Source organism: Dreissena polymorpha, chromosome 1 (assembly GCF_020536995.1).
Source record: "Dreissena polymorpha isolate Duluth1 chromosome 1, UMN_Dpol_1.0, whole genome shotgun sequence".
Classification (NCBI taxonomy): domain Eukaryota; kingdom Metazoa; phylum Mollusca; class Bivalvia; order Myida; family Dreissenidae; genus Dreissena; species Dreissena polymorpha.
The window spans coordinates 119,925,826-119,942,037 of NC_068355.1; the positions used below are offsets into that span (position 1 = coordinate 119,925,826).

At 36.0% G+C, this 16,212-nt stretch overlaps 1 protein-coding gene across 3 annotated transcripts in view; it reads right to left on the reverse strand.

Moving 5' to 3' along the window:
* LOC127846925 (protein KIAA0100-like) overlaps window positions 1–16,212 on the reverse strand; it is a 115,019-nt gene that overhangs the window by 49,694 nt on the left and 49,113 nt on the right. For all 3 annotated transcript variants that reach the window (XM_052378359.1, XM_052378354.1, XM_052378344.1), the window contains 5 exons: window positions 7,123–7,333; window positions 6,302–6,474; window positions 4,296–4,394; window positions 3,703–3,969; window positions 2,329–2,425 (listed from right to left, as the gene is read on the reverse strand). In XM_052378359.1, coding sequence (XP_052234319.1) covers window positions 2,329–2,425; window positions 3,703–3,969; window positions 4,296–4,394; window positions 6,302–6,474; window positions 7,123–7,333 — 847 coding nt within the window. The remainder of the gene's footprint in view (window positions 1–2,328; window positions 2,426–3,702; window positions 3,970–4,295; window positions 4,395–6,301; window positions 6,475–7,122; window positions 7,334–16,212) is intronic.

Genomic DNA, 16,212 nt, shown 5'->3' on the forward strand with positions numbered 1-16,212 from the left:
CTATGCCATACGGTTATGGACAAGATTTTTAAAGTTTGCACAAAATAGGCCTTATATAAGCAAATTTTTGATTTTTTTACCCCCCAGGGCAGGGTCAAATTTGACCCCAGGGGCATATTTTGAACAAACTTGGTAGAGGACTATTAGATGCCACTACATACCAAATTTGGTAGCCCTAGGCCCAATGGTAATGGACGAGAAGATTTTTAAAGTTTTCACAAAATAGGCCTTATATAAGCAAATTTTCAATTTTTTGACCCCCCAGGGCAGGGTCAAATTTGACCCCAGGGGCATAATTTGAACAAACTTGTTAGAGGACTATAAGATGTCACTACATAGCAAATTTGGTAGCCCTAGGCCCAATGGTTACGGACAAGAAGATTTTTAAAGTTTGCACAAAATAGGCCTTATATAAGCAAATTTTCAATTTTTTCACCCCCCGGTGCAGGGTCAAATTTGACCCCAGGGGCATAATTTGAACAAACTTGATATAGGACTATAAGATGTCACTACATACAAAATTTGGTAGCCCTAGGCCAAATGGTTATGGACAAGAAGATTTTTAAAGTTTGCACAAAATAGGCCTTATATAAGCAAATTTTTAATTTTTGAAACCCCCGGGGCAGTGTCAAATTTGACCCCAGGGGCATAATTTGAACAAACTTGGTAGAGGACTATAAGATGTCACATTATAGCAAATTTGGTAGCCCTAGGCCAATTGGTTATTGACAAGAAGATTTTTAAAGTTTGCACAAAATAGGCCTTATATAAGCAAATTATTTTCAATTTTTTAACCCCCCGGGGCAGGGTCAAATTTAACCCCAGGGGCATAATTTGAACAAACTTGGTAGAGGACTATAAGATGTCACTACATGGCAAATTTGGTAGCCCTAGACCCAATGGCAATGGACAAGAAGATTTTTAAAGTTTGCAGAAAATAGGCCTTACATAAGCAAATTTTCAATTTTTTAACCCCCCGGGACAGGGTCAAATTTGACCCCAGGGGCATAATTTGAACAAACTTGGTAGAGTACAATAAGATGTCACTACATACCAAATTTGGTAGCCCTATGCCATACGGTTATGGACAAGAAGATTTTTAAAGTTTGCACAAAATAGGCCTTATATAAGCAAATTTTCAATGTTTTGACCCCCCGGGGCAGGGTCAAATTTGACCCCAGGGGCATAATTTGAACAAACTTGGTAGAGGACTATAAGATGTCAATACATACCAAATTTGGTAGCCCTAGGCCTAATGGTTATGGACAAGAAGATTTTTAAAGTTTGCACAAAATAGGCCTTATATAAGCAAATTTTCAATTTTTTGAATCCCCGGGGCAGGGTCAAATTTGACCCCAGGGGCATAATTTCAACAAATTTGAAAGAGGTTCAATACAGGAACATTCCTGAGAAATTTCATCAGATTTGGACTAGTAGTTTAGGAGAAGAAGATGTTTAAAGAAAAAGTTTACGCACGGACGCACGCACGGAGGCACACACGACGGACACAGGACCATGACATAAGCCCCGCTGGCCTTTGGCCAGTGGAGCTAAAAACATTGCCATAATACTCAACCACATTGTCAATGATTTATGAAATAATTTACTTTAACATTATTAACTGTGAAATCCAAAGCTAACTCCACACACAATTTCAGCACAATATCTTCTTCCAAATTCAAGTCTTTGATAGGAACTTTATTTTTATTTTTAATAACAGTAACATACAACTTGACCTGACTTGCCCCAAATGTGATCCCAAGCTGTGAAACCTGTAAACTAACCTTCCTTATGTTATAAAACGAGGTTTTTTACTGAGTTGATCTTGACCCAACTGGCCTCAAATGTAATCCAAAGTATATGAGACAAAATTCTGTATAATCATTTATGTCAAATCGTAAACATTTTATTTGCAAATATTAATTGTTCAAACACAGTGTTAAATATCAAATCAAGCAATAACTATTGCTTAAATGAATAAGTTGGTTATAGAAATGCTGACCCTGTTTTTGCTTTAATGTAACATAATGACAGTATTATCACATGCATAGGGAGCTTTGATTTGTATATCTTAACATCATGAGTATTGGTCCATACCACACTTACAATATCACCACAGACACACAAGGCAAACACACTATATTATTAAAAAGGAGGTTGTCTAAGAATTAGTTTAAAACTTCAAATATAGTGAATCAACAAGGGAAAACAAAAGATTATGATCAAACAAACAAATTAATATTTATGAATTAGACATGTTTTAATAAACATAATAAGAGAACACCAATACATGTATTCAGGGTCAAATCGATATCTCTGGACACTTACCAGAACTTAAGGTTAGGCAAGTGGAGAAGTTTGCAGTCATCATACTTGGAGGCCGTCCTTGCGTAGATATCTAGGTTGCCTTTCAACAGGAACTTCACTGGAAACAAAACAATAAACCTATGTGCAGAGGGCCTGGTCAAATTTTATAAGGAATTTTATGAGAAACAAAACAATGAGCCTATGTGCAGATGACCTGGTCAAATTTCATCAGGAAAATCACCGGAAACAAAACAACGAACCTGTGTGCAGTGGGCCTGGTCAAATTTCATCAGGAAATTCACCGGAAACAAAACAATAAACCTTTGTGCAGTGGGCTTGGTCAAATTTCATTAGGAAATTCACCGGAAACAAAACAATGAACCTTTGTGCAGTGGGCCTGGTCAAATTTCATCAGGAAAATCACCGGCAACAAAACAATAAACCTATTTGTAGATGGCCTGGTCAAATTTCATCAGGAAATTCACTGGAAACAAAACAATGAACCTTTGTGCAGAGGGCCTGGCCGAACTTCATCAGGAAATTCAGTGGAAACAAAACAATGAACCTATGTGTAGATGGCTTGGTCAAATTTCATCAGGAAATTCACCGGAAACAAAACAGTTAACCTATGTGAAGAGGGCCTGGTCAAATTTCATTAGGAACTTTACTGGAAACAAAACAATGAACCTATGTGCACATTGCTTGGTCAAATTATATCAAGAACTTCACTGGAAACAAAACAATTAACCTATGTTCATAAATCTAGCTTGCATTTCACAGAAACATCACTGTAAGCAAAACATTCGTTGAAATATGTAGATATGAGTGTCATCCTTCAAAAGAAACTTCACTGGAAACAAAACCATGATATTATCTGAATATATAAAGCTTTAAAAACAGCTAACATCTAACAACTTTGTACTCTCAGTCAGACAATTTTGTTCTATCTAAAGTCAAGAATTAATTTGTGCATGTTATTGCTTATCTGCTTTTTCTGTATGACTTTCAGTAAAATGTACTTTTTAGATGGACAGTTTGCTGCATCTGACTTGAATAAGCCAAGCTCTGTCAAAACTGGGCTAAATGCATGTGTGAAAATTGTTGTCCCAGAATAGCCTGTGCAGTCTTCACAGGCTCATCAGGGACTATACTTAGCTTTTATGGTATTTTCTAAAGAGGTCTCTTCCAAGAAAAAATACTGTGTAGGCGTAAAAAGTCGTCCCTGATTAGCCAGTACACTCTGCACAGGCTTATCTGGGATGACACTTTACATACATTCATTAAGCCCCATTGGTCTAGAGAGAGGCTCAAATGAATTTCATCCTACAAAAGGTCTCTCACTCTAAGTAAGGTCAAGCACGAGTTTACTCATTGTTAAAGCACAAGGTTACTCACTGTTGGTCCAGTCCAGCACAAGGTCAGACCAGGTCCAGTCCATGAGCTCTGTCGTGTTGTATGGGTCCAGTGAGGCATGGTACAGCCAGCTCATACGCAGCACTGTCATTGTAAGGCGCCCATGCAGCAGCAGACGTATCTTGTCCCACCAGGGCAGGGGACTCGAGGGATCGACCGAGGGCTTGTTGATCAGGTCCAGGGCCAGGTTGTACTCAGCGGTCACCGGTTCCCAACAGGCCCCGTACGCCATCTCGAATGACTCCACATCTGCCACATGGATCATGGGTAATTACCACATGTGCACAAGGGTTCCTCCCTTTAGATTCAATCATTAGTGATAATGAACTTTATATCTGAGAGAATGATTAACATATATTCTTTATGATATCATGACATTCATTTCCTCTTGGTGAATTTGCATTTTTTTTATAAATACACTTTTGCAAAAGTTTCATTTGCAAGTAATACATAAATGCAATAATTATGAGTTGTAAACAACAAATGAACAACAATTATGAAACTTTCAACTTGCAACAGGCATGATAAGGCTTAATTAAAACTTAATATGACTTAATATAATATCAATGGTGTACCAGCACTAAAGTCATGTGTAAACTTCAAGGCAGGCAGATTCCTCAGGACAGTCATGTTGCCCCAGGGTTCAGCCACCTCTACAACACAGCTCCTCTTGGCTGAAATGTAGTAGAATGACATAACATGGAGTCAAGGGGCATAAACAAGCAATGTAGATTAAAACTGCAGATTAACCCTTTAAAATTAGATACGAATTTTAACGCATTTGCAATCCTTTAGAAAGTTTCATTTAATTAAATACCTTTCTTACTAAATTTAAGTTTTAAAGGCTTCATTTCCAATCATTAGTTACTAATGAGCAGCAAACAGCATAAAACATGAACAGACTGCCAGTTACACGCAGGCTGTACTGGTTTTATATTGTTTGCATGTTGCCTTTTCATGTACCCCACCACTATAGTGGGGGACATATTGTTTTTGCCCTGTCTGTTGGTCTGTCTGTCTGTTTGCGCCAACTTTAACATTTGCAATAACTTTTTCTATATTGAAGATAGCAACATCATATTTGGCATGCATGTGTATCTCATGGAGCTGCACATTTTGATTGGTGAAAGACATAGTGTTTCTGACAAACACATTTCTTGTTCACTTTGCTTCTGAATGGGAAAGGGTTCAAAATGGGGACTTGAAATGGATTCATATGAGATAAATGTGTGAACAAGTACTGGCACTATAAACTGTGAAATTGAAATTGAGTAACATGGCATAGATCTTGCCCGTGTGAACTGGGTCATAGAATTTGGAAGTGGTGGCTTGTAAATTTGAATGAAGCTATAGCAAATTATGTGTATTAATAACATTTAATTCCAAATGGCCATTGTTACAATACCTAACATGTATATTCTTTTTATTTCTTTAATAAGTAATCTATTTTCAAAACAAGAGTTCTATGTACTTATTTTAGCTGTTAAACAGTATATATCTCATCTCTGTTTTATACACATTGTGGATTGTGCCCATGTAACAAAACAAATCACTGTAAAATAAAGTGCCACAATTTTTGCCATCAACCCTAATAAAATATTGAACTTGGTAAATCTGAGCCCCAAAATAATTAATCATGCAGAAGTTAGGGATTAAAATAAGCATGGATCCTTGTCAATAGCCTCAAGAAAGAGTGGTAGGTTCCAAGAATGTCTGAGAAAACACATACTTCCTCTGAACATTTGTAATTCAAAAATGAGGGAGGGCAACATTCGTTACAATGTTTGTTTCTAACTGTGAAACTATGAAGTGTAATTTTATCTCTTCGAGGTAGTGTTGGCGTGATTAAAGTTAGTCTTTTTGAGGTTGTGTTAGCGTGATTTAAGTTAACTGCTTTGAAGTAGTGTTAGCATGATTACAGTTAATCTTTTTTAGGTAGTGTTAGTGTGATTTAAATGAATCTCTTTGAGGTAGTGTTGGTGTGATTTAAGTTAATCTCTTTGATGTAGTGTTGGTATGATTTAAGTGAATCTCTTTGATGTAGTGTTGGTGTGATTTAAATCAATCTCTTTGAGGAAGTGTTGGTGTGATTTAAGTAAATCTCTTTGATGTAGTGTTGGTGTGATTTAAATGAATCTCTTTGAGGTAGTGTTGGTGTGATTTAAGTTAATCTCTTTGAGGTAGTGTTGGTGTGATTTAAGTTAATCTCTTTGATGTAGTGTTGGTGTGATTTAAGTTAATCTCTTTGAGGTAGTGTTGGCATGATTTAAGTTAATCTCTTTGAGGTAGTGTTGGTGTGAATTAAGTTAAATCTCAAAGAGGTAGTGTTGGCATGATTTAAGTTAATCTCTTTGAAGTAGTGTAGGCGCAATTTCAGTTAATCTCTTTGAGGTAGTGTTGGTGTGATTGATTTGGTGACCAAGCAAATCAAGTTCCGGCTTTAATCCCCACTCTGAAACCATATTTTTACCTCTGAAGAAATCAAGTGCTGGTTCAAACCAGGAAACAGGCTCAAGAAAGCTTCAAAAAGTCTAAGGCTATTCAATTTTGCATTACAAATAGGTTTTAACACAAACTTAACCTCTCTTTGCCCCCTCAACTTCAGATCCTATTAGCCGTCCCCAGATGTTCATGTCCTGAATTTTCAGTGGTAGTTGCGGGTAGTCACGGAACTGAAATGTCCAGGATTTCACACTGGTATTCACGTACCGACACCAAAGTGTGACAAACTCCAGACCTTCATCAGGATATGGGCTGAAAATACATCAACATATACATTGAAGATTCATATGTTGTTGTTAAGACTTCATATAACACTCATTTATTTAAACAAAGTAAGTTTACAAAATCAAATTGTTTTTATCTTGTAGTGGTCAAGCCTATATTTGTATGCAAAATGTGGGTTTGCGCAAAAACCTTTTATATTGTTTATTTATAGAAGAATATATGCACAATTATGTAACATTTAAGGAAAGCTATTACTATTTGCAAGGCTTTAATTAGAATTTTTACTGTCTTGCCCCATGTCAAAATTAACAATTAACAAATTGCAGCCTTAGCTAAAATGTAACAAGTATTCTCATTGGTCCAAATTTGAGTTGAGACTAAGCATTAGATCTAAAGTTTTAAAGCCATTGGGAAAACAAGACTTTAACAATGGTTGTTGGATACTAACAACCAACTGTGGCATACCTGATATGCAGTCTAGTGATAAAGAGGTCACAGATTTGATTGTCACTATGATACACTCAAAATCTTCTCTCAAGTGAACAAGAATTAGTTTAAATGGGTATTAGGCTTTCTAAAAAAAATTCAGTTAAAACTTTGTATTTTATGAACATAAGCAAGAGACTTTCAACACAATCCTAGCTAAAATACAATTGGATTCAACCAGTGTTTCACCTGTCTGGGTCTACATCTCTCATGTTAGCGACCACATTGTCCTTGCCGTGTATCGAGGTGTCGGCTAGGGCCACTATCTCCACGTCCTCCATCAGCCATGTGAACAGCTTTGAGCGCGGCGGAGTTATCAGGTACAACTGACGGGAACGCTGAATGTAGATGTCACTGCTGCTCTTGTCAAGGGAGGCGTACACTTCTTCTATCTTGTGAGCTGAAACCAGTTCAGATAAGTCAAGTGATGCATACACTTCCATCTTGTGAGCTGAAACCAGTCCAGATATGTCAAGTGATGCGTACACTTCTATCTTGTGAGCTGAAACCAGTCCAGGTATGTCAAGTGATGAGTACATTTCTATTTTGTGAGCTGAAACTGGTTCAGATATGTCAAGTGATGTCTACATTTCTCCTATATTGTGAAAAATTTCACAGGAAAGTGAGACCAACCAGGGGTGAAACTTTCTGTCTAAATTTGATTTACCTTAAAATGAGACTCCTTAAACAACCAGATGTGCAAAAAGTTATGGCCAATGTTAAAGTTTGACGCAAACAAACAAACCAACAAACAGACAGGGCAACTAGAGCTGTGTCACAGACGTGACGAATACCCCCACATGCCGCATTGACACATAATATTTTGCATGTCGTCCTCACAAAAAACAGCGGACACCATGCTCAATTTTTAAAACGCAAAGTGACCCCTTGACCTAGTTTTTGACCCAGAAAGGCCCATGTTCTAACTTGGCCTTAAGATCATCTCCATAAAACTTCTGACCAAGTTTGGTGAAGATTGGATGTAAACTACTTGAATTAGAGAGCGGACACCATGCTGAATGTTAAAAAACGCACTAAGTGACCCCGTGACCTAGTATTAGGCCCGGCATGGCCCATGTTCAAACTTGTCCTAGAGATCATTTAGATAAAATGTGTGACCAAGTTTGGTGAGGATTGGATGAAAACTACTTGAATTAGAGAGCTGACAACATGGTGAGGTTTAAAACGCACTCAGTTACCCCTTGACCTTGTTTTTGACCCGGCATGACCCATATTCAAACTTGACCTAGACAACATCTAGATACAACTTCGGACCAAGTTTGGTGAAGATTGGATGAAAACTACTTGAATTTGAGAGCGGACAACATTGTGATGTTTAAAACGCACTAAGTGACCCCGTGACCTTGTTTTGACCCGGCATGACCCATATTCATACTTGCCCTAGACATTATCAAGATACAACTTGTGACCAATTTTGGTGAAGATTGGATAAAAACTACTTGAATTAGAGAGCGGACAACATGGTGAGGTTTAAAACACACTAAGTGACCCCATGACCTAGTTTTTGATCCTGCATGGCCCATGTTTGAACTTGACCTACACATCATCTAGTTACAACTTCTGACCAAGTGTGGTGAAGATCTGATTTAAACTACTTGAAATAGAGAGCGGACACCATGCTCAATGTGTAAAACGTACTAAGTGACCCAGTGACCTAGTTTTTATCTGGCATGGCCCATGTTCGAACTTGGCCTTCAGATCATCTAGATAAAACTTCTGACCAAGTTTGGTGAAGATCGGATAAAAACTACTTGAATAAGAGAGAGGACACCATGCTGAATGTTAAAAAACGCACTAAGTGACCCCGTGACCTAGTTTTCGACCCGGCAAGGCCCATGTTCGAACATGGCCTTAAGACCATCTAGATACAACTTCTGACCAAGTTTGGTGAAGATCGGATGAAAACTACTTGAATTAGAGAGCGGACAACATGCTGAATGTTTGAAACGCACCAATTGACCTCGTGACCTAGTTTTTGACCCGGCAAGGCCCACGTTTGAACTTGGCCTAGACATCATGTACATACAACTTCTGACTAAGTTTGGTGAAGATCGGATAAAAACTACTTGAATTAGAGTGCGGACAACATGCTGAATGTTTAAAACGCACTAAGTGACCCCCTGACCTAGTTTTTGACCCGGCAAGGCCCATGTTCGAACTTGGCCTAGACATCATCTAGATACAACTTCTGACCAAGTTTGGTGAAGATCGGATGAAAACTACTTGAAATAGAGAGCGGACATTAATACGGACTGACCGACAGACAGACAAGCTCACTTCTATATACCCCCCTAAACTTAGTTTGTGGGGGTATAAAAACAATATGTCCCCCAGTATAGACTGGGGGACATTAAAATCCAATAAAACAGGAAAGTGTCATCTCTGACAAGACTGTGGACGACAATTAATACACATTAAGCCTGGTTGCCCTAGAAAGCAGCACCATTACAGATACTGAACTTGTATAATAATCATTGTGTTTTTCGATTAAACCTAATTTTTCAAAGGATAAGCCCTGTTTTCCCAGAACCAGGCTCAATATTATAAGTCATGTTTAAGCCTAATGTATTATTTTTGTTAATGAAACTACTGTGAACAGAATGAGATGCTTGTTGATTTCATTAATGATAATTGTACCATACTGCAAGATCAAGCGTTTTAAATACCGATTTTGAACTACACACATGTACATGTGATTCAGGTTTTCACTTAAAAATTTGGTTAAAATTGCTAAAAGTGTCCATTTTGTCAAAATATTGAAGTAAAATGACATAGTCAAAGAATGCTCCTCAATACATTTCTTGATTGCACAATTTTTTCTTATTTTTATTAAATTTTACAACCAACTCAAAATCAGACCCTTCAAATTTCTGTAAAACGTTTGCAATAAATTACTTCAAAGATTAATTTTCCAATAATTGAACACTTTCAACACACACAAAAATGCATAAAATTTGTTAAGTCAACTGCTGTTAAATAAAATATAACACGAGCACCAATTTAATCCAAAGTATCCATCTTTACAATGTATTCCTCTTTAAAACACTGGGTTTGTATCAAAGTTGATTTATTTTATCCTTACCATCCCTGTAAGACAAAGTCACACAGACCTGCCAGTCACCAGCCTGTACTAAACAGGTTATGAACTCAGCAGTTCCATTTTGTTCTCCTCTGACCCAGACCGACCCATTTTCTCTCCTACTTCCAAATGTTTTGCAGTTCAGTGCAGTTTGGTGCAGGTAAGTTCAGTCAGAGTAATTCCACCAGAGTGGAAACTGATCAATGTGCAGTTCAGTGCAATCAGGTTACTCACGCCATGGTGCAAATTGAACAATGTAGAGCAGTTCAGTGCTGTAAGGTTGCATACACCATAGTGCATACTGTATCATTGTAGAGCAGTGTCAGGGGTTGAGCAGTATGTTGCTGGATACAAACATTTAAGCCTCAATCTATGAAAACAGGGCTTATTGAATGTGCATAAAGTTATGTCCCAGATTAGCCTGTGTAGCCAGCACAGGCTTTTCAAGGATGAACATTTGCACTTATATGGAATTTTGTGTTTAAAGGAAGTATCAAATTAACAAAAATCCAGTTAAAGTGGAAACTGTTGTTCCTGATTAAATCCTTTTTTCCGATAGCAAGTCTCATATTCTTTAAAAATTGAACTTAAAGTCACACACCTTATTTGGCATAGTAAATTTAAGTATAAATAAGAAACATATTTTATATATGCCAATTAGAATATATCTGGTGGTTACAAGGTAGAAATCCGTCTTTTTTGCGCTTTAAAACTTAAAAATTCTCTCGTTTGTCAAAATGGACATATACGTCTAGAAATCATACTTTTGGTTTTAAAAGCGATATAAAAAATAATATTACTTGCATACTAGGCTGTAGATTTAATTTTATCCCTGCCAATTAAAATATATCTGGTGGTAACAAGGTAGAAATCCGTCTTTTTTTTAGCTTTAAATAAACGCGTCTGTCGAAATGCACAAATACGTATAGAAATACTACTTTTGGTTTTAAAATTTAAAAAAATAATAAACAAGACCATTGCCAAGCAATATGGTCCCCTATTGGTGAAACTCCACTATTTTCAGCAATATAAGCTAGTCTATTTCTTGCCATAACAACCATAATTCTTGGCGTAGGAACAAAATGAAATGACGTGCATAATCTCCATATATTGCCATCTGTCCATGTTTCAAGTTTCATGAAAAAATATGAAGAACTTTTAAAGTTATCGCAGGATCTAGCATTTTAAGCAATATTTCTAGTCTATTTGTTGTCATAGTAACCAGAATTCTTGATGTAGGAACAAAATGAAATGACGTGCATAATCTCTATATTGCCATCTATCCATGTTTCAAGTTTCAGGAAAAAATATGAAGAACTTTTTAAGGATCCAGAAAAGTGTGACAGACAGACGACTGACTGCCACACACAGAGCAAACTATAAGTCCCCTCCGGTTTATTATTATTATGCTAACTAGGCTATAGATTTAATTTTTTTCTGTGCCAATTAGAATATATCTAGTAGAAATCCGTCTTTTTGCGCTTTAAAACTTAAAAATAATCGCCTTTGTCGAAATGGACGTACATGAATACGTATAGAAATCCTACTTTCGGTTTTAAAATTTAAAGAAATAAATTACTTGCTAACTAGGCTAAAGATTTAATGTAAATTTTGCAACTTTCAAATTGCATCTATATGATTAACATGTTTTTCATTTCAAGTTGTGTTGCTTTAAAAGAAAGATTTGTGGAACAGAGCATTATTTTGTGTATGGGTTAGAAGTCATCTTTTTGATATATATAACGCCTTTTCAATAAAAACAGGGCTTACAGACTTATGTCATGTTGATAACTCTTTCTGTGCCCACTCTAAATACGCCTCTGGAAACTAACGCATAAATGTTTGGTTCGTGCTTGACATGTGTTTTTAAGTGTTTTTACAGTAGGCTGTTACTGAAGGATACATAAATGCATACTTCAAAGCTTTTGAAGTAATTAAATCTTGTTAAAAGTTAACACTTTTCCTGCTCTTGTTCACATTTTCTTAACTAGAGTTGCGACACCTTAAGGGTTTCGCGGAATGGAATGAGTGGGAGGATCAAATCAAATTGAAAACCGATTATTTCGAAAAAAATGTGGGTACGAACAAAAAATGGGTAGGAAAAAAATGTGGGTAGGAAAAAAAAACAAATTTGGGAACGAAAGCAAATTTGAGTAAAAAAAAATAACTAGTGTACGAAAAAAATTAGGATACGAACAACAATTTTGGTACGAAAAAAATGGGTACGAAAAAAAATGGGTACGAACAAATTTGGATACGAACAAAATTTGGGTACGAAAAAAATGGGTACGAAAAAAAAATTGGGTACAAAGAAAAATGGGTACAAAAAAAAATTGGGTACGAAAAACATTTGGGTACTAAAAAAAATGGGTACGAAAAAAAAGTTGGGTACCATAAAATTTGGGTACGAAAAAATTTGGTTATGAAAAAAATGGGTTCAAACAAAATTTGGTCACGAAAAAAATGGGTACGAATTTTTTTTGGGTACGAACAAATTTGGGTACGGTACGAAAAAAAACATTGATACAAAAAAATGGGTACGAAAAAAAATTTGGGTACAAAAAAATTTGGGTATGAAAAAAATGGGTACGAAAAAAATTTGGGTACAAAAAAAAATGAGTACGAAAAATAAATTGGGTACGAAAAAAATTTGGAACAAAAAAATTTGGGTACTTCCGGCCAAGCCACGTGTTTATAGCGATTGCGCAATAAAAAACACCACTTTTTCATCATTTTATCAAAAACTAGATTTTTCCCAAAAATGACATACATGCCATCGAGTAGATCGCGTTCTGGTCCATATACATGTCAAATTTCAGCAAACGTGTTTGGCCAGTTTCCTAGAGGATCAAATCGCTGCTATACGCTGGACCTTAACGAATTTTAGTCGCCATTATCATTCGTTCAATTGAACGTCATCAAATGATGACGTCAATATATCACTCATTCCATACTGTATCATGTGTATTGTTCTTTTTTATAACATTAAAGAACTAAGAAAACTTAGTACACTGCAACTCCAATATATCGGGGTTGAAGGGATCCAAAGATCGCGACCGTGATATATCCGGCGCGCAATATAAATTTTCAAGTTATTCATGCATGTATATGTATGCATTAGCATAGTTTGGCAATCTCAAAACACACTATTTACTTACCATATTTAATTATGTGTTATATCCATATGTTATTCATTGGTATAACACAAAACATCATTCCATGTAAGTATTTTCAAATGCATATAATTAAATTTGTAATCCGAAAACCATTGCCAAAATATTATTGTTCAAGAAAGCATGAACACATTAGACCCATGTACAAAATGACGTCATTCACCTCATGGAAAGCATAGGCTTTAATAGTGGTGCACTTTGACAAACTGAGGGACATGATTTACCTCTCTATTAAAAGCAAGAAATTTACACTGTTTCTAATGCGCAAAGATTGTTGAGATAGGTCAGTATTGACACGTGACATTTACAGTTATAATTGTATACACCTTCATGTGTAAACTGATGCGTTTCGGCAGTTCAAAGCAAATTCAATAGAGAATGATAACACCCAAAATGACCTGTGATGTTTGACAAGTTGGTTTATTGTTTATCGCAGTACACCGGTGCTATAGTGGTGTACAATAAAGGCAAACAATCTGGTTAAAACTGGATTATGAATGTCGGATTAAACAGAAATTAAAGTGGAAGAAAAAAAAGGTAAAATACAACTTTGAAATGGATTTTATCTCAGCAAATTCTCAGATTTTAAAACATGTTATTTAGGGATTATGCTTGTCAGATTTTTGAAAGCCATAGCCGATTCGCGATATATTGGACAACGCGATATAACGGATCGTGATATATTGGGGTTGCAGTGTAATGGCATGTCAGTGTTAAAGGGGCCTTTTCACAGATTTTGGCATGTATTTAAGTTTGTCATTAAATGCTTTATATTGAAAAATGCAAAAAACCTTGGATCTTAAACGCTCCAGTAAAAAACACTCATAAAATTTAAGAAAAACAGGACCTGTGTTCATGAAACACAATGCCCCCTACTGCGCCACTTTGAAGCCATACATATGACCTTTGACCTTGAAGGATGACCTTGACCTTTCACCACTCAAAATGTGCAGCTCCATGAGATACACATGCATGCCAAATATCAAGTTGCTATCTTCAATATTGCAAAAGTTATGACCAAGGTTAAAGTTTTGGCACAGACACACACATACAATGACAGGCAAAAAACAATATACCCCCTATCATTCGATCCGGGGGATACAAAGTTACCTTCAACTGGGCTCCAACCACTGAACTCTGGAGTAAAAGTCTGTCGCTTAGACCACTCAGCCATTTGTGCTCAAACTATGATTGTTGTATTTTATAATTTATGTAAGAAATTCTTGTAGTGTCACAAAATTTAACAACAACTACAAAACTCTCAATTATTGAATCGCTTCGCGTTGCAACGCTTTATAATTTTCAGGTTTTTAATCGTCAAAACATGCATATAAGAGCGTGGTAAATGTTCAGTATTACTGTTTCCTCATATATATCATAACTGCAAATCTGAAACTATTTTTTAAAATTTTGTCAATTTACCAAAACATGAAACGATCCCTTTAAATTTAATATTCAAATACCAGCAACATACTTTTGTGTAAAACAAAATAGAAATTCTACACCAATGTCAAACTTTACTTTTTTCAAGCTTTTACTTAAGTCCTTCAGAGTTAAAATGACTTTAGTTTTTCAAAAGGATGATTTAAACAAGAGATTGCCAAGCAATATTGTCCCCTACCAGTGAAACTCCACCATTGTCAGTAAAAAATTATTTTTTTTTAATATTTGTTGCCATAGCAACCAGAATTCTTGACGTAGGAACAAAATGAAATGACGTGCATACTGTCCATATTGCCATCTATCCATGTTTTAAGTTTCATGAAAAAATATGATGAACTTTTAAAGTGATCGCAGGATCCAGAAAAGTGTGACGGACTGACAGACTGACTGACACACTGAGCGCAAACCATAAGTCCCCTCCAGTTTCACCAGTAGGGGACAAAAAGCTGTGTTTTTAATGAAGACTCAAAACTTCATCACAAATTAAAGGATTGCAACAAAATTAGAGCTTGATCTGTAAGTCATATAGGTACCTCACAGACCAAAAATAAGGTTAATGTCCAATACACTTTAAAAAAAAAAAGAGACAAAATCAGAATTTTATACACCAACCCCTGTAATACAATTCTTTAATGTAAAATATAGGGAACATTTTGACTGCTGAAATAAATAGACTAAATTTTTTTTCTTATTTCATTAAAATGCTATTAAATGTATTTACAACACTGCATTATTTGGAATAGTCTCCCTTGGGGTCAGAGAGTCCCAGAATGCAATAGGCCAGTTGTTAGAGCTTACTTTTCCTTCTAACCTTAAAACCCAGTAGTCGCAGCAAACCTGGGACTTCTTGTCGCAACAGTTAACGCTCTACCGTAGCCTCTACACCAGGGAGGCTTATCAATGTTCTAACACTCACTTAGACCTCTTATCTTGTTCTCATTTTAGTTTAAAACTATTTATTTAAGCTTGATTGCATCAAAAGCCTCAGGCTTATTGAAACGGTCTATAGTCTGTTTCCTGGGCCTAGAACCAGTACTCTGTGTCTTTGGGGGAGACACCATATCCATTACGCCACCGCAAATTTAAATGGTGTTTTGATTATTACTAAATATGTTTGTATATATTCATAGTGTTACACACTAAAGTAACATTTTTGTCATATTTCGCCCAATTGGTGCAAAAGGTACCATGTAACATTGAAAATAGAAGGCACATGGTATCTATCAGCACCAATGAGGCAATTTGTGTCTCTTTATTTTTTATTTTGTACTGATGATATTAAATTTCTAATTTATTCATAAAGCATGGAATAGTTTTTTTTTGTTTTACATAGAAGATGAATTATCCCTTATATCCCTTTTTTGTTTTAGTTAGAAGCAGAAGTATTATCCTTATATCCCATTTTGTTTAACATAAAAGCATATACATTATCCCTTATATCCCTTTTCTGTTTTATATAGAAGCAGATGCCTTATCCCTTATATCCCGTTTATGTTTTACATAGAAGCAGATGAATTATCCCTAATATCCCTTTTTTGTTTAACATAGAAACAGATGCCTTAT